This window comes from Talpa occidentalis, unplaced genomic scaffold, assembly GCF_014898055.3.
Source record: "Talpa occidentalis isolate TD23 unplaced genomic scaffold, MPIMG_talOcc4v2.1, whole genome shotgun sequence".
NCBI classification, from domain to species: domain Eukaryota; kingdom Metazoa; phylum Chordata; class Mammalia; order Eulipotyphla; family Talpidae; genus Talpa; species Talpa occidentalis.
Genome location: NW_026555331.1, coordinates 94,657,493 through 94,680,734, shown reverse-complemented (window position 1 = coordinate 94,680,734; position 23,242 = coordinate 94,657,493). Strand labels below are relative to the sequence as shown.

Genomic DNA, 23,242 nt, shown 5'->3' with positions numbered 1-23,242 from the left:
TAGAAAACATAAATTACATGTATTCTCCTTGCAAATATTTCTGTTCCATCCTAATGGAGACAGAACCCTTAGAAACTGGGCCACAGGGCGGGTGGCAAGGACTGTTTCTTTCAGTTGTGTAAACAATGGGTCTTAAAAGAAGACAAAGGGGCACCTTCCCTGTGGAAGGATGCATCATTGCTATGTGACAGCCCTTCAAGAAGTTACAGGATCTCACAAACTGAGGTCACTGGGGCTACCGCAGCTGTTCACTTTGCCGAGTAATTCTAAATTGGGTATTTTAGTATCAGATTGTCAAAAATTGATTAAACCTTGCCTTATAAAGTGTTGCAATCTAGAAGTATGTTTGGGCATTAGGAATGTGTTAAAATATTTTCAACTGGTTGGTTGAACACGATTGTGTATTACTAGAGTAGCAGTTTCTTTTGCTTTAAAAAGTTAACTGAAGAGTTTTCAAACATTCAGAAGAGAAGAGAGACTACTAGGATATATTTAGATATTTCCATCACTTTGATTTAAAAATCACTATGATTTTGATTCATTTGTATCAGGCATTCTTTTTCTTTTTCATTGCCAAATACATTGTTGCAAAAGCTAACTTGATATGTAATATGTATCATGTATACTTCAATAATACGAGTCTAAAAAATTTACATTATCTTAACAATACAAATGCTATTGTAACATGCAACAGTGGTATTTTTAATTATATAATACCCTGTTTATAATCAATTTTCCTTCATTGCCTTTAAAATCTATTTTATATTTGCTTTGTCAAATCAGTATTTAAGGAAGATCCTTATACTGGGTTGGTTGTTACGTGTCTTAAATATCGTTCCATTGTAAGCAGCCTCATCTCCCCATTTCTATGGCCATAGCACTGATTTGTTGCAAAATTCAATGGCTGTTATTCCTTTCCTTCAAGCATCAATTATTTCTTTATGTTTGATATATCCTCTAATTGGAAGTTAACTGTATAGGTCATTTCTTAAAATATTATAGCGGTGTATTTACTCTATCAAATAATATATTCATTGAGATAGTGATATGGAAAATTATTCTGTTATCTGCTGTGGATGATGGAAGAATAGTATAATCGAAAGTTAAGAGAGTCCCTATATTGCCCAATATTAATTGCATAGTGTGCTAAATGATTTACACAAGTCCTGCTCTTTTTTTTTTAATGACATTTATCTAAATTCTAAATTCCTTAGAATTCGTGGATTCTTAGTTTAGGGCTTTCTTACTGAAAAATGTTGAGAGAGAACATTTAAGAGGCTTATTGATGAGATTCTGAGGGATGTTTACTTGCAAAATAAAGGCTTCTTTACCTGTTTGACTTTGAACTGTGCCTCTAGGATGGAGTGTCTGTGGATAAGTAACTAGTTAGGATTCTATTTGAATAAACGTCATCATCCTGATGCAGTAGATAATGACTGCAAGGATCTGGGAATTGAAGAAAAGTCCACCTCTTAATCTTGCTATTGTACTATCTCTCCAAATAGTAATGAGCATCTCTCCAAATAGTAATGAGTATCTATAAGTCCCAGGTTGTAGAGAAACTTCTCTCTGAACTTGAACCCAAAGAAATTTGCAGTAGCTCTTCGCCCATGTGCAACCTGTTTAGGATTTGAAAGTGCGTACTTTTATATAATTACGTATACATTTCATGATAACTATGTGTCTGAATATTCTTTTTCTTTATACAGGTCATCACTAATCTTGGTCCATTGGAATTGATTCTTAATACTCCTAGCCATCATAGGGTTCATCACGGTAAGGAAATTTCTTTTTTTTTTTTTTAGATGTTTATAACAGCTTTATTCTTTTTTTTTTTAATAATAAATTTTATTTTTATATTCCCCATACAATTGCAGCCCCCCCATTCTGACCCCAATCCCTCCCCTCCCACCCCCGCCCCCCTAAAAGTGTCTCTGGTTCGTAGTTTTTTGTTGATTTTGATTTTCACTTTCTTATAGTTATTCATTTTCCTGGTCCCTTATTTAAGTTTTCTAGATTCCTGCTATGAGTGAGACCATCCAGTATTTTTCTTTTTCTTTTTGGTTTATTTCGCTGAGCATGATCCCTTCCAGTGCCATCCATGTTGCTGCAAATTGCATGTGTTTATCTTTTTTGAATGCTGAGTAATATTCCATGGTATATATGTACCACATCTTCTTGATCCAGTCATCTATTTTTGGGCATTTGGGTTGTTTCCAAAGCTTAGCTATTGTAAACAGTGCTGCTATAAACATAGGGGTGCAGGTGTTCTTTGGAATTGATGTTTCTGTGTCCTTTGGGTAAATACCTAGGAGTGGAATTGCTGGATCATATGGAAGCTCTATGTTTAGTAGGTCCAGAAATCTCCACACAGCTCTCCACAGTGGTTGGACCAGTTTGCACTCCCACCAACAGTGCAGAAGAGTTCCTTTTTCTCCACACCCTCGCCAACATTTGTTGTTGCTAGTTTTTTTAATATGTGCCATTCTCACTGGTGTAAGATGGTATCTCATGGTAGTTTTGATTTGCATTTCCCTGATGACAAGTGATGTTGAACATTTTTTCATATGCCTATTGGCCATTTGCATTTCCTCTTCAGAGAAGTTTCTTTTTAGCTCTTCTGCCCATTTTTTGACTGGATTATTTTCTTTGTTGTTGTTGAGTCTCATCAGCTCTTTGCAGATTTTTGTGATCAGTCCTTTATCATTAGTGTTGGGTGCAAAAATGTTCTCCCAGTTGGTGGGGTTTCTCTTTGTTTTTGTTATTGTCTCTTTTGCTGTGCAGAAGCTCTTTAATTTGATGTAGTCCCAGCTGTTTATCTTCGCCTTCACTATCGCTGCTTTGGGTGATGTGTCTGTAAAGATGTCTTTGATGTGCAAATCACGTAGTGTTTCGCCTATATTTCCTTCTATATATTTTATGGTTTCAGGTCTTATGTCTAGTTCTTTAATCCATTTTGAGTTGATTTTTGTGTATGGTGTGAGGTAGTGGTCAAGCTTCATTCTTTTGCATGTAGCGACCCAGTTTTCCCAGCACCATTTATTGAACAAACTTTCTTTGCTCCAATGCATAGTCTTTGCTCCTTTGTCAAAGATTAGTTGACCATAAATCTGTGGGTTTATTTCTGGATTTTCTATTCGATTCCATTGGTCTGTATGTCTGTTCTTGTTCCAATACCATGCAGTTTTGATGATTATGGCTTTGTAGTAGAGTTTGAAGTCTGGGAGTGTGATGCCTCCATTCCCTTCTTTTTTTTTTCAGGAGAGCTTTGGCTATTCGGGGTTTTTTGTGATTCCATATGAATTTCATCAATAATTGTTCTATTTCTTTGAAGAATGACATTGAAATTTTGATTGGAATAGCATTGAATCTGTATATTGCTTTTGGAAGGATGGCCATTTTAATAATGTTTATTCTTCCAATCCATGAGCAGGGGATGTCTTTCCATTTCTTTGTGTCTTCTTCTATTTCTTTTAACAGTGTTTTATAGTTTTCTTTGTATAGGTCCTTTACCTCTTTTGTTAGATTTATTCCCAAATATTTGATTTTTTTTGTTTCAATAAAAAAAGGGATGGTTTTTTTGATTTCTTCTTCTTCAGATTTATTGTTTGTGTATAGGAAGGCTACTGACTTTTGCGTGTTGATTTTGTATCCTGCCACTTTACTGAACTGATTGATGAGTTGAATTAGTTTTTCTGTGGACTTTTTGGGGTTCTCTATGTATATTATCATATCATCTGCAAATAGTGATAGTTTGACTTCTTCTTTTCCTATTTGGATTCCTTGGATGTCTTTCTCTTGTCTTATTGCTCTGGCTAGGACTTCCAGTATTATATTGAAAAGCAGTGGTGAGAGTGGACATCCTTGTCTTATTCCAGATCTTAATGGAATTGCTTTCAGCTTTTCACCATTGAGAATGATACTGGCTGTTGGCTTGTCATAGATGGCCTTTATGATGTTGAGGTATGTTCCTTGTATCCCAAGAATTTCAAGGGCTTTTATCATGAATGGGTGTTGCACTTTGTCGAAAGCTTTCTCAGCATCTATTCATATTATCATATGGTTTTTATATTTCTTTTTGTTGATGTGTTGGATAACGTTGATTGATTTTCGGATGTTAAACCATCCTTGTGTCCCTGGAATGAATCCTACTTGGTCGTGGTGAATTATCTTATGGATGCATTGTTGGGTTCTGATAGCTAAAATTTTATTGAGGATTTTTGCATCAGTGTTCATTAGGGAGATTGGCCTGTAGTTTTCCTTTATTGTGTTGTCCTTGTTTGGTTTTGGTATTAGTGTAATGTTGGCTTCATAGAACGTGTTTGGTATTGTCCCTTCCTTCTCAATTTTTTGGAAGAGTTTGTGAAGGATAGGCACTAATTCGTCTCTGAATATTTGGTAGAATTCATGTGTAAATCCATCAGGTCCCGGGCTTTTGTTTTTGGGGAGGTTTTTGATTACTATTTCAATTTCGCTGCTTGTAATTGGTCTGTTTAGGTGTTCTATTTCTTCTTTATCTAGCTTTGGGTGATTGTAGAGTTGTAGGAATTTCTCCATCTCCTCTAGATTGTTAAACTTGTTTCCATATAACTGTTCATAGTAGTTACTGATTATTCTTTTGATTTCTGCTGTGTCCGTTGTGATTTCTCCTCTTTCATTGATGATCCTGTTTATTTGTGCTTTCTCCCTTTTTTCCTTTGTGAGCCTGGCTAGGGGTTTGTCTATTTTATTGATTTTTTCAAAGAACCAGCTCTTGGTTTCATTGATCTTTTGGATTGTTTTTTTAGTTTCAATTTCATTTATTTCTGCTTTTGTTTTATTATTTCTTTTCTTCTACTGGTTTGGGGTTTTTTTTGTTGTTCTTTTTCTAGATCTTTGAGCTTTGAGATTAGGTTGTTTCTTTGAGTTCTTTCTTGTTTCTTGATGTGAGCTTCTATTGCTATATATTTTCCTCTTATTACTGCTTTTGCTGCATCCCATACATTTAGGATATTGGTGTCCTCCTTGTCGTTCAATTCAAAGATTTTTTTAATTTCCTCTTTGATCTCCTCATTAGTCCAGTTGTCTTCCAGTAGTGTGGTTTTTAATCTCCATGAGGTAGGAAAGTTCCTTGCCTTCTTTTTATGGTTTATTTCTAGTTTGATGCCGTCATGGTCAGAAAAGATGGTTGATATGATTTCAATCTTGGTGTATCTGTTGATGTTTGTCTTGTGCCCCAGTATGTGATCGATCCTGGAGAATGTTCCGTGTGCGCTTGAGAAAAATGTGTACTCCGTTTTTTGGGGGTTTAGTGTTCTATAGATGTCTGTTAAGCCCAATTGCTCTAGGTCCTTATTTAGAGCTTTGGTTTCTTTACTTATTTTTTGTCTTGTTGATCTATCCATTGTTGATAGTGGTGTGTTGAAGTCTACCACTACGTATGTGTTTTCTCTGATGTCTGTTTTCAGAGAGGATAACAGTTGTCTGATATATTTTGGTGCTCCTTCGTTTGGTGAGTATATGTTAATGAGTGTTATTTCTTCTTGAAGTATTGTCCCCTTGATCATAATGTAGTGACCATTGGGGTCTCTTTTTATCTTTTTGAGTTTGAAATCTGTTTTATCTGATATAAGTATAGCTGTTCCTGCTTTCTTTTTTGGTCCATTTGCTTGTAGGATTGTTTTCCATCCTTTAACTTTGAGCCTATTTTTATCTTTTGTAGCTAAATGTGTTTCCTGGAGACAGCAAAAGGTTGGGTTTTGTTTCTTAATCCAGGCTGCAACTCTGTGTCTTTTTATTGAAGAGTTTAGTCCATTTACATTTAGAGTTAATATTGATATGTTAGCATCTGTATTTGCCATTGTGTTTGTCTTTCCTTTGATTTTATTTATTTATTCTTTTAATAACTTTTTTTTTTTTGGCCTTCTTTCATTGTTATTCGTCCCTCTGAGGTTCTGGCTTTAGGACTCCTTGTAGTATTTTTTGGAGTGGGGGTTTAGTTGCAATGAAATTCCGGAGTTTCTGTTTCTCTGGGAAGGTCCATATTCTTTCTTCAAAGAGAAAGGAGAGCTTTGCAGGATAGAGGATTCTTGGTTGGCATCTGTTTTCTTGGAGTCTGTTGACTATGTCCCTCCATTCTCTCCTTGCCCGTAGTGTTTCTTCGGAGAAGTCTGATGTCAGCCTGATTGGCTTTCCTTTGAATGTTATCTGTTTCTTCCCTCTTGCCAGCTTCATTATTTTTTCCTTGTCCTGGATTCTTGGGAGCTTTACTATTATGTGTCTTGCTGTATTTTTCCTTTCGTCGTGGAAGTCTGGTGTTCTTCTTGCTTCTTGTATATCAATTTTCAGCTCCTTCTTCACATTTGGGAAGTTCTCTTCAATTATCTCTTTGAATATTTTCTCTGTTCCTACATCTCTCTCCTCTCCTTCTGGTATTCCTATAACTCTTATATTTCCTTTCCTCATGGAGTCAGATAGTTCCCGAAGTCTTTCTTCATTCTTTTTCCTTCGTACTTCTCTTTCCTTTTCTGTTTTGGTTCTTTTTATTTCTGTGTCTTCAAGATTATTTATTCGTTCTTCCATTTCATCCATTCTGCTTTCATTGCTTTTCCCAGAATTCTTTAGTTCTTCCATTAATTCTTTGATCTCCTGCATTTCTTTTACTTCCCTCTTTAGGGACTCAATTTCATTCTTCTGACCATTGTTTTCCCTCTCTAGGGACTCAATTGCATTCTTCTGATCATTGATTATTTTTCCCTTATCATTGTTTTCCTTTATGACTTCTGTCAGTTTTTTAATCACGGCAATTTTAAATTCTCTTTCTGGAAGGCTCAGAAGTTCTTCCAAGTTACTGTCGTTGCAATCTGGGGGCTGCTTTTCTTTTTGTGGTGTGCTTTTTCCCTGGGGAGTTGCTAGGTTGCGTGTGGTTCTTCTCCTCCCTACTGTTTGTTTTCTAATTTGCCATATGCGTTGGGACACTGTGTAGTTGGGACTGGCCGGCATCTTGGGTGAGCTTCTCTGCTCTCCTCTGGTTCCTCCAGGAGTCATCTGTCAGTTTCAAGCAGTCTTTACTGGAGAAAGGTCCCTGTTCTAAAATGCCGATGTGGGGACACACTCCCCTGTGCGCCTGGTCTGCCCCGGCGGTGGGTTCCTGCTCCCCCTCTGGGCTTGGACTGCAGGCCAGAGGGGGTCTGGCGTGGGCGAACTTCCCCCGCTCACCTCTGGCTCCTGAGGAAGCCTTCTGCAGGTAGTCTTTACTGAAGAAATGTCCCTGTTCTAAGATGGTGATGTGGAACACACTCCTTGTGTGTCCGGTCTCAGGCACACTCTTCTGCGCGCCTGGTCTGCCCCGGCTGTGGGTGCTCGCTCCCCTTGTGGGCTCAGACTACTGGTCGGAAGGGGCCCGGAGTGGGCTAACTCCCCAGCTGGCCAGTGGCTCCTCTAGGCGCCTCTGCTGGCTTCAAGTCGCTAGGTGGCGCCAGAGATCTCTCCTGGAGACCTTGGGGAGCTGATTTTCCACCCCGTGGGACAGGGAATAGAGCGGGAATGGTAGGGTAAGCCTCAACGGCTTTGGGGTGCTGTGTCTGCCTTGTGCCCCACCGTCGTGGGGAACCCACGCCCCTAGTTTCGTGCCCCGGGTGTCAGTTCCAAAGCCCTCAGTTCCAGGACTCAGGCTGTAGCCCAGTTCAGTGGCGTGGGAATGGCGCCTTTTGAATCCCGCTCCCGTGCCTGGGCGCCTGGGCCTGCTCACTCAGTGAGGGCCTCCGTGCGTCTCCCCGCAAGCCTAGGTCGCAGGCGCAGGGACCTGGGCAGCTGCGATCTGGATCCGCGTTTGCTTTTCAACTGCACTGCTTTTCCGCGCGCGATCCCGATTCCCATCCGCCCTTGGTTTTCCAGCGCGCTGCTGTTCCGCGCAATCCTGACCGCGATCCGCGCCTGTTTTTCCAGCGCGCCGCCAAGCTTACCAGGCGGCCGGGGGCTGTGTGCTGGTGCTGGTCTCCTCCCTGGGGGCGGGGTCTCTCTTCAATGGTGCCCGGAGCCGTTCGCTCACCTCCGCGGCGGATCTTGCGGGGTTCTCCACAGCTCCCGTTCACGGGGTGTGGTGGCTGCAATAGTTCCTTTCCACTCACAGTCCCGCTTGCTGCGTCGTTTGTTCTTGTGGGCCGTTTTAGTTTGTTGTTTTCCTCCTCTCTGCCGGTTGGAGAGTGCCGCCTCTGTGGGCGGGGGAGGGGAGCAGGGTTCTGAGCTTCCCTCCCTTCTAGTCCTCTTTTATAGGAAATTTCATCTCTTCTTTTGTTCCTCCTTCCCCTCTTTATAAATAGTATTGTCATTTTGTATCATTTCATCACCATTACCCAGTACAGTGTACACTGTGCATATAGACATCATTTCTTCCTTAGTACCTGGACAAGCCTTATCTCCAAAGCAAGGACTGGAGCTGAACAACAAAATCTTTTCGTATCTGGTGATGACATTTTCTTTTTTTGCCTAGACCTCTTCAGTTGTAGTGGAAAAATAAATTAACCAGGTAAGGGGGTGCATTTATATTTTTATGGATCCTGTTGATGGCCACCCCTTAACCCAGTGCTGAGGGTCATTCATATTTACAGCCAGAGAGTGCCTGTTCTTGAAAACTGTTGAGATTTGAGTACGTCTAGTAAACGGCCCTTCCCTTCCCATCCTAAATTCTGTAATTCTCAACATATGCTACATTTGCCTGAGAAGGAGAAAATCTCATGTAACTAGTGCCTAAGAGTTGAAAATACTGCTTGTGAAATAGAGGAAATATTTGCTTTTATGCACCAAAAGACCTGCATAAGAAAGGGCTTATTAACATTATTTGGAATAGGCAAAAAGATATAATTTCAGATATAATATAGTTCCTACTGTCTATTATAGACTACTCATGTAGTGGAGAGTTATATGGCAATGGAAATGTTCAAACTCTTGCAACATGCAGTGGTATGAAGAAATCTCATAAGCATATCGGTGAAAGAAAGAAGCCAGTAGTAAAAGAGTAAATACTTTTGTCCTGTTTTTGTAAGCTTCCAGACATCACATACACTACTGCAGACCCGTCTTCCCAAGTGGGCAAGAACCTTTCCCCATGGCAGGCAGTAGAGCAGAGCATTATTTCTCTTTGAGTGAGAAGAATAGTTTGCACTGCACACACTGTTTTCTCTTCCAACCTCAACATTCATTCTCTCCCCCCAAGAGAATTGTTAGTGAGTGGGAGGAGAGACCAAGAGTGTTACACTCTTTGGGCTACCTCCAATTAAAAGGAAATGTAGGGTGTGGAGAAGAACAAGTCCTCATCAAAGAAGTGGTCAGTCATTTCCTCTGTTTACTGCAGAGCACCTTCCCATTCCCATTGCTTTATATCAGTTTCCCAACCTAAATGCTAAACATTTTACATTTGTCCAAACTGTCTTGTGTTTCATAAGAGTTGGTCTCTACACACTAGGTGACAGTAATATTCCCTCCCAGTGTGACTACCAATAGTGTCTCCCATTGTTGTCACGTCCCCAAAAAATAGAGGGCACCCCCATCCTACTAAGAACTTCTGATTAGTTCGCCTGTTGCCTTTTTTATGGGTCATTTAATTTTAATCATTACTCTTTAGTCCTAACAAAAGGACTATTTGAATTATCACAGCTTTTAAAAAACTGGAAAATTATAAACAAAAACATTTGCTTATCCTGGAACACTTCTATATATGTACAGTCTTGTAAATTGTATCATTAGTTTCTATTGAGATGCTGGATTTAGAGGTATAGGTTCACACTTCTTCAAGTGGTTATTACCAGACCACCCCCACCACCAGAATACCCATAATATACTTTTAAGGAAAGCTTTGCTCTTTTTTAGTAACATTAACTTTAAAATAAATGAAATGCAAACTCAGTTTACTAATAAAGTCTAATTTTGTCAGTTGCAGGGTATATGAGTTAATCAGGCTTTTTATGCCACTAATTTCTGTGGCTATCACCTGTGGCCTTGATCATGTTAATGCAGAAGGACCTTGCGCGGGTGGGCTGGGCACAAGTGCCTGACTGTGGACACCTGGATTATGGGCGCGTGCCCAGCGCATGTGCAACTGTGCACACCTGCACATAGAGGCAGGGCTAAAAGCTGTGGCAGTGGAAGCGAGAGGGCTATGAAAGAGGCGAGGCCATGAGACTATATGCTAGAGAGAGCACCAGAGGGAGCCCAGAAAAAGAGAGTAAAGTTTCTTGGCGGGGTTGGGGGGTTCGTGGAAGGGCGGGGATAGGTGGCTCCATTGCCTGCCTCTCTCCTCCCAGCACACCCCTGCCTGGCCCATTTCTGCTTCCTTGTGTGTCAGCCTCTTTGCCTGGTGAGTCTATGTACTTGGTTCCCCAATAGAGCATTAAACCCTGAAAAATCCACTGAGGGCTCTGGGACTCTTCTTTATCCAATGCCTGAATCAATAATGAATAATGAGCCTACCCTGTGCCTGCTGGTACTAGATCAATGAAAAGATATTTCTAGGGAAATTATTCTGTTCATGCCTTAATTCTGTGAGTGGGTTCCAGGTACAAGGCAATGAGATTTTTTTTTTTTTTTTTAAAAAAAAAACCTTCATTTTTCAAAAAAGGTATTTTTTAATATTTTGTCTTATAGGTAGAAACCGTTATTGCATAGATAAAAACTATGCCGGCACCCTTATTATATGGGATAGAATTTTTGGTAAGTAAAATGTATGAAAATTGAAAATTTATATTTGTTCTTTAAGTCACAAAGTCAAAGATGATATCTTTAATGTCTGTCTTCTAGGGACATTTGAAGCAGAAAATGAGAAAGTTGCCTATGGTCTAACACATCCCATTAATACATTTGAGCCATTCAAAGTGCAGGTAATGTACTTGGTTTATTCTTTCTGAATTCGTTATGTCCTGTCAGTTCTTATATTTAAAAGGAGAATCCATTGTTGAAAGACTCATTACATTATTCAACCCTGAAAATAAAGATTTTAACCATAAAGGAATTCAAAAATAATACTGACACTGAAAACTTAAATTTATTGGACAAATTACATTCAAAAACAACTCCTTTAAGAAATGGAAAAAAGTTTTCTCCCAGAAGAAATTAAAAAACGTGGCTCGTCAGGATACATTATTTCTCAGAATAGACCTGATAAATATTCATGTATTCAGAAGGAGCGGTAGTAAAATATATAACATAGGCTGATCCCACAGTGAGAAAAATATTTGCTTCAAGACTACATGACTCTGGTTAGAAATTCAACATGAGGCCTTTGCCCTGTTCTTCTTGGAACCAAGTGTCAGGACCTATTACAGGTTGGTTAGGGCTGCACATTACCTCACCTGCTGCATCTTGTTACACTGAAGGAGTTTTCTGCTAGACATGTGGTATTGGTTGGTGACTGGTCTCAATGGCTCGCACTAGAGAAATGAGGAATGTCTGTGCAGCTCTGATCCACCATTCAGACCACCACAAATACTCCTGGGGTTGGGAACTAGTAAATGAGAACAAGATAATGCTTGAAAAACTGAAAAGGTCAAGACCACTCTGTCCGGGGGACTGGGTATACAGCTTTCCATAAGGGAGGGGATTAAAGGTTGAAGAAGGCTGCTGCTTCAGAGTGTTTAAGAATGTTAAAATTACAAAATGCATTGACATTTATCCAGCTTTTACTGTATGTAGGCATTTCTAACGGCTCAGAACAAATATTTAATGAAACCATGACCAAAACCTTATGAAGTAGTGGTTCTTTTTAGCTCCTTTTTTCTTTTACGGTGGATAAAATTGAGATTCCCAGAATTTAAATAATTTACTCAACTACATAACTGCATAGACCTTGTCAGATGCAAATATAACCAAGGCAGATTTCAAACCAAAGTTAATATTTGCTGAACTCAATTTAACCTTTTGACTCTGCTGCCTCTTTATGGAAAGACCTTTGCTAATTGCTTTCACTTTGCAAGTGAAAGGTATTTTTATCTCACAGTTCAAAAGAGAAAAGTTAATTATTTCTCTTCTCAACTATGTGTTGTCCCTTTCACTCTCCAGCCCCCCCCCCCCGTGTGTGTGTGTGTGTGTGTGTGTGTGTGTGTGTGTATGTGTGTGTAGCATTACTAAGAGCATAAGATTTCACGTTTCTCTTAGAGAAAACTAGCAAATATTGCCAGGGTACTTTTGTAATAGTAAGTTATAGAATCAAAGACATTTTGGAAATAATACTTTGAGAACTAATTTACTTGGTTTGTCTTGTCTCTGTATTGTGGAGATTAAAAAGGAAACAGACTACTTGGTTTCTGTCCTCTAGAGGAGAGAATTTTAAACTTAATGTGCATGTGAGTAACAGGAGGATCTTATTAAAGTGCAGACTTTTCAGTTGGCCTTAGTTCTGGTCCACATTTCTTGTTTCTGACAAGCTCCCAGGTGATGCCAATACTGCTGGTTCTTGGCTGATTCTTGAGGCAGCGAAGCTTTGGGAGTATACCTTCTTGCTGAGGGAAAAGGGCTCATATTTGATACAGAATAAGGTATTGAAAATTGTACACTATGAACTGCACAGATATAAAATTCGGATTTGCAGAGAAACCGTATCCAGACAATGACGGATATTTAAGAACTGCTGCTGAATCTGGTCAATTTGGCTGACCTCTAGCCTCTAATAAACAATTCTTTTAGTGTAGTAATTACCACATATGCTTATTCCTGTTGTCAGAAGTGTCAAATTGACAGGCTGTGCAAATTAGGAGCTCCTGAAGCTACCAAAACCTATAGCTGAATCTTTACCCTACATCTGTATTCCCTTATATTTAGCCACATTTCTCACATTTCCCATCAGAAGCACCAGCAACAACTTAGCGCAGCTTCTGCTAGATGGAGAGTTTACTTTTTTTCCTTATTAATTGGCATAGACCATTCCATTTGCTCTCCATTGGGGTCTGAGAATTTTAGGGCATTGGACAGCAAATTAGAAAGTTTTAATGTACTACTAGGTATTTTTCATGTTGTCTAGAATGATAACAATAAAACTGCAGTAAGTTTTCAAAATAACACAAAAGTATATTAATGTGTTATAACTCCAAAATATTAATTTTTGAATTATTAATACTGCAAAGATCCAGGATAAATTTGTGTCTAACATTTCCTTCTTTCCTCAAAGTCTACCCCATAAGCCTTACATTGTTCTTAATTCCTTCAGATTCCTTATTGTATTTCAAGCAATTTTTAAAACCTCTTAATCCTAGAATTTTGAATTCTTTAAGAAACAGTAAAAAAAATATCAAGGAGATAACAAATTCAGATAGAACCAAATCTTTCTATTAATTTACTACCACACTTATAATAGAACTCATTTTTATAGAGTCTGTCTCTGATTCCTAACTTCTGGGAATATATTTAAACCTATGCTGTGTAATTATCACATCTGTGGTATGCAATAGGTAACATTCCTAATATCTAATACTTATTGAGTACATAATGTGCATGTATACTTTCAATTTATGCATTGTCAAATGTGTATTATTTGAAGAATGTGAGACTAAAGAAGGAAGGGAACATAATGGTTCATGATGGTGGACTTTGGGTGATTTGGTGTTACTAAGGAAACATACTTCCAAAATTATAATAATATAAGCCAATGTTAACTCAATTAAAAATATTCTTTAAAAAAAGGAAGAAAAAACAATCTGAATTCCTGTTACAAGTCTCAAGGGGAACTCTTTACTTAGCACACATTTCATTTTCTTAATACAGAATATGGCCTAATACACAGAAGTCTACTATCAGAAATGGTTTTGGACAATTTTCCTTAATATGGCATTATCTATAAGTTAATATGCTAAGCAAAGGGTTATGTAAAAATTTAAACAGATAGGTTCTACTTGCATATTTCCGTGTTCAACCTTTATATTCATTTTGCAAGACTTTAGAAAAGATTTGATTAGACATTAGCAAATCATGTGTATGATTTGCTAGTTAATTCCTTTATAAGGGATGCCTCAACTCATTTTTTTCTACTTTGCTGAATTTCTAACCAATTACATAATTTTTCATTTTCAAATTATAATATTTTGTAGCTTCAGAAATACTGGCAAGAACATATTTTAAATATAATAGTATGTAGAATGCATAGAATAAATTACAATTGGGAGGGCAGTTGCATATTAATCTGTATTAGTTGACATATATAGCCTATATAATAAAGGGAAATAGGTAAATTATACTGAATAATAAAATAATATATGCTCTTATTTAATTTTTTGTTATGAATGTTTCTTATTTTAAATGTGCTCTATTGTCATTTTTCTAGTTTCACCATTTAATTTCCATATGGACTACATTCTGGGCTACACCTGGATTCTTCAATAAGTTTTCTGTCATATTTAAAGGACCAGGATGGGGTCCAGGTAAACCAAGACTTGGACTGAGTGAAGAAATCCCAGAGGTAAATAGAGTTCTTGGGTTTGGTGATGGGGAAGATTTGCCTTATAAGGTCTTCACCCCATTGTATATATGGAGACAGTGCAAATCTTGCAAAAAATTGTCCTTGGGCGGATGCAGCCCAGTTACACACAGCTTAATTAACGACACACAGCTAGGGCCAATAAAAGGATCCTTCCAGACAAACACTGCATCTTACTAAGGCACATGCTTGGGGGATGGTGTGCAGTGCAGGTATAGCTGGTTTTCTGATCCACTAATCCATGGCAAAGAGCCTTTATGTAGCACAGATGCTGCCCAGACACATGTAATTGAGTCACAGAATTCTGGAGCACTAGAGATAGAGGAGTCCTTAAGATAATGCATTGTTAGCCTTCATTTTTTCATGAAAATCTAAATTTCTAAATGTAAGATATAAAGTCAGAGGAAGATGAGGAGGTAATCGGATTACGCTATAACTTTATTCATTCTAAGGAACAGTGGTGGCATTGAATAGAGAAATTCCATTAAAAAGAAAAAATAGGCAAGGTAGAGATCTTTAAGATGCTGACAGCCAAATTAAAAATGCAGGTTCAGTCTGCAATCCTTAATAGAATTGACAAAGAATTTCTAATTCTAATATTTCTAATTCTAGTATGTCTAATTTCTAATTCTAATATGTCTAATTCATAATATGTGGGATACATATTATGACTTCTTATCAAAATAACTATCCTTGGGCCTCCCTGGTGGTGCAGGGGTTAAAGTCTCAGCACTATCAACCTATTGCCAGCTGAGTTATTTCCCCAGCCAGGGAGCTAACCCTCATGGCACAGGGGCCTCCCTGGTGGTGAAGGGCTCAAGTGGCAGCACTATGAGGCTATTAGCAGCCATTGCAGCACTGCATGAGTTCTATCCCTGGCTGCCCAGGGAGCTGACCCACATGGCACAGCAGACCTCTCCTGTCTCGCCTGCTGCTCCTCTCAGCAGTGTATTTCAGTAGATCTGCCTGTTTTCTCCCTATTCTGTATGTGGTGAATCCTCTTTCCCCCTGCACCTCTGGCCTATACCCCAGTTCTTGTATGCGTAAACAAACAATAAATCTTTAAGTTAAAAAAAAAAAAAACTATCCTTAATATTAAATAAAACAACAGAAAAAGTAAGTTACTACTGCCTTGAAAGATAATTGAGTAGAAAATTAGTCAATATTTAAAGGAAATAATGGATAAATTTATATGAATTTTATTAATTTTTCAAAGTCCTGACCTTTATGTTTTCCAATCTAGTTATGAAAACTATAGTATTGAAAGTTCTCAGTTACTTTTGGGTGTGTTCACAGTTATAAAACATGAGTGAATTTGCTAGAGGTAAAAATAAAATCTAGTTAGTTATGGTCCACTTATTTTTTTCAATAGATAACCCAAAGTGATTATTTCAAGATCCTATCCATGTCTACATCCACATTATAACAACAGAATTGCAGTAATTCTGAGAAATGTTCATTTGGGAAATTTGCTTCCAATAAAGCAGTATTTTCCTTTGAGGTGTATTTATCTATTTTAATGCAAATCACCTGCATTTCTATTTTGCTATACTTTCTTGTATAATCATACAAATAATATATTTCACATTTATTTTTGTTTTATTTAACATTAGTAACATTAGTAAATTTTTACATTGGTCAGTATAAAACAGATAAACACAGTCATGCTTCTGAAATTCTAAAAAAGCATGTTTCCTTACTTTCACATTTTTCTATCCAAAAAATGAATGTGAGAGGCTTTTTAGGAAAATGTAAAGTAAAACTTTTCATTTCTTTTTGCATATTTTATCTTCCCTTAATATATTTTTCTTTTTTTCTTCTGACTTTTTTTTGAATATTTATTTATTTATTTTATACAAGAACTGGGGTACAGGCCAGATGTGCGGGAAGGTGAGAGGATTCACCAGAGACACAGCAGGGAGCAGAACAGGCAGACTGATGAAATACACTTCTGAGGGGAGCAGTGGGCACGACAGGAGAGGCTTTCCACGCCATGTGGGACCCTCGCCTGCCAGCCGGGATCAAACCGTCCCTGCAAAGGCTGAGGACAGCTTCACAGCGCTGCACTCAACTGCCTATGCCACAAGGGGAAGCCCATCCCTTAATGTATTTTTCAATGAAAGAACTAAGTTAGGGAGTAATATAAAGAATGGACTTCTTTCTTGTCTGCCTAGGTCACAGGAAAAGAAGTTCCCTTCTCATCATCGGCATCTCAGTTATTACAGATATATGCAGTTGTACAGTTTGCACTGATGGTAGCATTTTATGAAGAGACCTTTGCCAACAAAGCTGTAAGTGGTGTCCACTTCAGAGTATGAGAAAATTATCTGTCATTTTGTTTGAAAAAGAAAAGTTTTATATATTATAGCTGTGCTCTAATTTTTCTCTGTGAATGTCTAATTTTGGAAATATCTCATGTTTAAAGATATAACTTAATTTTTTAAAATATTTTATATAATTCTTACATCATTTTTCATTTTTGCACAATGTATGCATTTTCATTTTGGTTATATTCCCCATACAATTGCAACCCCCCTTATTTTGACCCTAATCCCTTCTCTCTCCGTTCCTTCCCCCCCGCCAGTGTGTCTCTGGTTTATAGTTGCTGGGTGATTTTAATTTTTACTTTGTATTAATTAGTCTTTTTCCTGATCCCTTATTTAGGTTTTCTAAATTCCTGCTATGAGTGAGACCATCCAGTATTTTTTCTTATTCTTTCTGACTTATTTCACTGAGCATTATCCCTTCTAGCTCCATCCATGTTGCTGCAAACTGCATGTGTTTATCTTTTTTGATTGCTGAGTAATATTCCATTGTGTATATTACCACATCTTCTTGATCCAGTCATCTATTTTTGGGCATTTGGGTTGTCTCCATAGCTTAGCTATTGTAAATAGTGCTTCTATAAACATAGGGATGCAGGTGCCCTTTGGAATTAATGTTTCTGTGTCATTTGGGTAAATACCTAGGAGTGGAATTGCTGGATCAAGCTTCATTCTTTTGCATGTAGCGACCCAGTTTTCCCAGCACCATTTATTGAACAAACTTTCTTTGCTCCAGTGCATATTCTTTGCTCCTTTTTCAGAGATTACTTGACCATAAATCTATGGGTTTATTTCTGGATTTTCTATTTGGTTCCATTTGTCGGTGTGTCTGTTCTTGTTCCAGTACCATGCGGTTGAGATTATTATGGCTTTGTAGTATAGTTTGAAGTCTGGGAATGTGATGCCTCCATTCCCTTCTTTTTTTTTTTGTTTTTGGAGCAGTTTGGCTATTTGGGTTTTTTGGTGATTCCATATGAATTTTATCAATAATTGTTCTATTTCTTTGAAGAATGTCATTGAAATTTTTATTTGAATAGCATTAAATCTGTAAATTGCTTTTGGTAGGATGGCCATTTTGATAATGTTCATACTTCCAATCCATGAGCAGGGGATGTCTTTCCATTTCTTTGAGTCTTCTATTTCTTTTAACAGTGTTTTATAGTTTTCTTTGTATAGTTCCTTTACCTCTTTTGTTAGGTTTATTCCCAAGTATTTGATTTTTTTTTGTCTCAATAATAAAAGGGATTTTTTTTTTTTTTATTTCTGCTTCTTCAGATTTATTGTTTGTGTATGGAAAGGCTACTGATTTTTGCGTGTTGATTTTGTATCCTGCCACTTTAGGAAAGTGATTGATTAGTTGAATTAGTTTTTCTATGGAGTTTTTGGGGTACTCTATGTATATTATCATATCATGCTGCAGACCAGTGCAGTGGTAGACTGGCAAGGCCATCCCAGGGATGTGAAACTCGTGCAGGATGGTCAAGGATTCAGCGCATAAATGACAGACAGACACACTTCAAGAGTGAAGATCTGAATGTAATTTGCTCAAAATTATCATACACTTTTATACCTTTTCTAACAATGGATGATTTCATACAAGTTAATTCTTTTTCAGCATGAAATGCTTAGTAGTGCATAAGACATTTACTTCATTATTCATGTTTATGTTATCGATGTTCCATGGCATGGCACAGTAAACAATCTCAAGGTACTGAATCTACACAATTATTTTTGATTACACAGAACAGCATTCTTTAAGCTAGCTTTTCTTGTTTTGTTTCCCAAAACCACAATTATCAGAAAGCATTAATATTTAACTACTGCTACATTTTACTTTTAGTGATCACGAACAATGTATTCTCTACGTAAGCATTTTAATTTTTGTAGTGCTGTCTCATGTGAGAAGTATTATGATTATTTTAAAACTACTGTTGCCACACATTATTTTCTTCATCATGCATTTCCTGAAACTGATTTCACACTATAGAAAAAGTCAAGTAGGTAAGAAAATAGTATAATTATAGACAGGTTGCTAAATTGCTACTTATTCAGGAACAATGACTATCTGGTTAATGGTTAAACTGCTTTGTAGGTAATTCCATCAGGCTTGTTTGTAGGCGATGCTCTTAGCAGCCTTGTTTTCAAGCAAAGGAGGGGTTTTTTACTGCGGGCTTATTGCCTAGATTGGGCTTATAGCCATTTAGACGTTTGCCTGAATTGAACACCAAAGATTTTCATGATGAAGCCCCTCGGTGACTGCGCCTGTCTTAGGTCGTCAGGAGTCACAGTCATGAGGCTGGCCAGTGCCTTTTTTAGTCTGCCCCCGATCTTACCCGTCATTGACTGTCCAGTCCAGCGCACGGGGGAAGGGGGTCTTATTCACTCAAATGTACTATGTGTCTGAGTGAAAGCCTCCCTCTTTCCAGTAAGCTCATTGGCGTTCAACAGCAGAGGCTGCCACAGCGGCAGAGGCTACCGCAATATCATCTGTGAATAGTGACAGTTTAACTTCTTCCTTCCCTATTTGGATTCCTTGTATGCCTTTCTCTTGTCTTATTGCTCTGGCTAGGACTTCCAGTATTATATTGAAAAGCAGTGGTGAAAGTGGACATCCTTGTCTTGTTCCAGATCTTAATGGAAATGCTTTCAACTTTTCACCATTGAGAATGATACTGGCTGTGGGCTTGTCATAGATGGCCTTTATGATGTTGAGGTATGTTCCTTGTATCCCAAGATTTTCAAGGGCCTTTATCATAAATGGGTGTTGTACTTTGTTGAAAACTTTTTTCAGCATCTATTAATATTATCATATAGTTTTTATATTTCTTTTTGTTGATGTGTTAGATAACATTGATTGATTTTTGGATGTTGAACCTTGTGTCCCTGGAATAAATCCTACTTGGTCGTGGTGAATTACCTTATGGATACATTTTTGGATTCTGATAGCTAAAATTTTATTGAGGATTTTTGTATCCATGTTCATTAGAGAGATTGGCCTGTAGTTTTCTTTTTTTGTGTTGTCCTTGTTCAGTTTTGGTATTAGTGTAATGTTGGCTTCATAGAATGTGTTTGGTATTGTCCCTTCTCAATTTTTTGAAAGAGTTTGTGAAGGATAGGCACTAATTCGTTTCTGAATGTTTGGTAGAATTCATTTGTAAATCCATCAGGTCCTGGGCTTTTGTTTTTGGGGAGGTTTTTGTTTACCATTTCAATTTTGCTGCTTGTAATTGGTCTGTTTAGGTGTTCTATTTCTTCTTTATCTAGCTTTGGGTGATTGTAGAGTTGTAGAAATTTGTCCATATCTTCTAGATTGCTCAACTTGTTTGCATATAACTGTTCATAGTAGTTTCTGATTATTCTTTTGATTTCTGCTGTGTCTGTTGTGATTTCTCATCTTTCATTTGTGACCCTATTTATTTGTGCTTTCTCCCTTTTTTCCTTTGTGAGCCTGGCTAGTGGTTTGTCTATTGTATTTATATTTTTTTAAGAACCAGCTTTTGTTTCATTGATCTTTTGGGTCTTTTTTTAGTTTCAATTTCATTTATTTTAGCTTTGATTTTTATTACTTCTTTTCTTCTACTTGTTTTAATGTTGTTTTTTTTGTTGTTGTTGTTGTTGTTCTTTTTTTAGTGCTTTGAGCTTTGAGATTAGGTTGTTTCTTTGAGTTCTTTCTTGTTTCTTGATGTGAGCCTCTATTGCTATATATTTTTCTCTTATTACTTCTTTTGCTGCATCCCATACATTTAGGAAATTGATGTCCTCCTTGTCATTCAACTCAAAGTATTTTTAATTTCTTCTTTGATCTCCTCATTAGTCCAGTGGTCTTCCAGTAGTGTGGGTTTCAATCTCCATGAGGTAGGAGAGTTCCTTGCCTTCTTTTTATGATTTATTTCTAGTTTGATGCCTTCATGGTCAGAGAAGATGGTTGATATGATTTCAATCTTGGTATATCTGTTAATGTTTGTCTTGTGTCCCAGTATGTGATCAATCCTGGAGAATGATCTGCGTGTGCTTGAGAAAAATGTGCACTCAGATTTTTTGAGGTTTAGTGTTCTATAGATGTCTGTTAAGCCCATGATCTCTAGATCCTTATTTAGAGCTTTAGTGTCCTTACCTATTTTTTGTCTCGTTGATCTATCCATTGTTGATAATGGTGTTTTGAAGTCTCCTACTACATATGTGTTTTCTCTGATATTTCTCTGTTTTCAGAGATGGTAATTGTTGTCTGATATATTTTGGTGTTCCTTCATTTGGTGAGTATATGTTAATGAGTGTTATTTCTTGAAGTATTGTTCCCTTGGTCATAATGTAGTGACCATTGGGGTCTCTTTTTACCTTTTTGTGAGTTTGAAATCTGTTTTATCTGATATCAGTATAGCTGTTCCTGCCCTTTTTTTTTTTTTTTTGGTCCATTTTCTTGTAGGATTGTTTTCCATCCTTTACTTTGAGTCTATTTTTTATCTTTTGTAGTTAAATGTGTTTCCTGGAAACAGAAAAAGGTTGGGTTTTGTTTCTTAATCCAGCCTGCGACTCTGTGTCTTTTTATTGAAGAGTTTAGTCCATTTACATTTAGAGTTAATATTGATATGTTAGTGTCTGTATTTGCCATTGTGTTTGTCTTTCCTCTGATTTTATTTATTTATTCTTTTAATAACTTTTTTTGGCCTTGTTTCATTGTTATTTATCCCTCTGTTGGTTCTGGCTTTAGGACTCCTTGTAGTATTTTTTGGAATGGGGGTTTAGTTGTAATGAAATTCCAGAGTTTCTGTTTGTCTGGAACGGTCCTTATTCTTTCTTCATAGAGGAAGGAAAGCTTTGCAGAATAGAGTATTCTTGGTTGACATTTGTTGTCTTGGAGTCTGTTGACTATGTCCCTCCACTCTCTCCTTGCCTGTCGTGTTTCTTCAGAGAAGTCTGATGTCAGTCTGATTGGTTTTCCTTTGAATGTTATCTGTTTCTTCCCTCTTGTCAGCTTCATTATTTTTTCCTTGTCTTGGATTCTTGGGAGCTTTACTATTATGTGTCTTTACTACTATTACTATTATGTGTCATGGAAGTTTGGTGTTCTTCTTGCTTCTTGTATGTTTATTTTCAGCTCCTTCTTCATGTTTGGGAAGTCTCTTCAATTATCTCCTTGAATATTTTATCTGTTCCTAGGTCTCTCTCCTCTCCTTCTGGGATTCCTATAACTCATATTTCCTTTCCTCATGAAGTCAGAGTTCCCACAGTCTCTCTTCAGTCTTTTTCATTTGTACTTCCCTTTCCTTTTCTGTTTTGGTTTTTTTTATTTCTGCGTTTTCAAGAGTGCTTATTCCTTCTTCTGTTTCATCTATTCTGTTATCACTGCTTTTCCCAGTGTTCTTTAGCTCTTCCGTTAATCCTTTGATCTCCTGCATTTCCTTCACTTCCCTCTTTAGGGACTCAATTTCATTCTTCTGAAAGTTGTTTTCCTTAATGACTTCTGTCAATTTTTTCATCACAGCAATTTTAAATTCTCTTTCTGGAAGGCTCAGAAATTCTTCCAAGTCAGTCTTTGCAATCTGGTGGGTGGTTTTCTTTTTGTGGTGTGTCTTTTTCCTGAGGAGTTGCTAGGTTTCATGTCGTTTTTCTTCTCCCTGCTGCCTGTTTTCTAATTTGCCCTATGCATTGGTACACTGTGTCGCTGGTACCAGCCGGCATCTTTTTGGTGTGTTCTTACTGGGATTTCGGAAACTGGCGGTCCAATTGAGTCAAATACTGTTATGCCAGAAGTCCAGTGAGGTATTGGTAATTTGAGTATGTTAATGGTCACTGTCACAGAATATCTCTTCCTTTTGTGTTTAATTCCAAAGGTGTATCTTGAAGTCCCACAGTCTTCCCTGGAGTTGGGACAGCTGGATTGCAGTCTGGTCTCCAACTCCCTGCCAGGTGGGACCGGGCTAGTGGGAGCCTTCAGCTTACCTCTGGCTGTGCAGGGAGCCTTCTCCTGGTTTTCAGCAGTCTTTATTGAAGGAAGGTCCCTATTCCAAAATGGCGAGTCAGAAATGCACTTTCCTGCATGCGGGGTCTGCCCTGACCCTGGATGCCCACTCCCACTCTGGGCTCAGACTGCTGGCCAGATGGGGCCTTGTGTGGGGGTTTTAACTTAATTCTTACAAACTATTAAATGTAAATAAATTAATTATATGGAAAATATCCCTGACTAAAATGTGATTAGAAAGTTATGTTATTAGTCTAAATTATAAGTAGGAAATGATTTTCCACAAAAAAAAAAAATCCTCAATTTGAGTGAGTTAGAAGTCAGAATAAAATAGACTAAACGTGTTTGGGGAGCATACTTTGTATCGACTTCAACATAACATGGCAGCAATTAGACAATACCTTGTACCTATTAAGGAATCTTCAAAATAGGGCTTACTTTACTTTGTTCTTTATGAACATTCAGAATGTCCAGTTTATTCTATGCAGATATAAAAGCACTAGACCAGGTAATTCAGGTGTT

The 23,242-nt window shown here is 37.6% G+C and overlaps 1 protein-coding gene across 2 annotated transcripts in view; it reads left to right on the top strand.

Moving 5' to 3' along the window:
- The window catches only part of AGMO (alkylglycerol monooxygenase), a 328,052-nt gene that overhangs the window by 168,595 nt on the left and 136,215 nt on the right, over window positions 1–23,242 (top strand). For both annotated transcript variants that reach the window (XM_054692404.1, XM_054692403.1), the window contains exons 7-11: window positions 1,710–1,776; window positions 10,621–10,686; window positions 10,774–10,853; window positions 14,285–14,419; window positions 16,612–16,728. In XM_054692404.1, coding sequence (XP_054548379.1) covers window positions 1,710–1,776; window positions 10,621–10,686; window positions 10,774–10,853; window positions 14,285–14,419; window positions 16,612–16,728 — 465 coding nt within the window. The remainder of the gene's footprint in view (window positions 1–1,709; window positions 1,777–10,620; window positions 10,687–10,773; window positions 10,854–14,284; window positions 14,420–16,611; window positions 16,729–23,242) is intronic.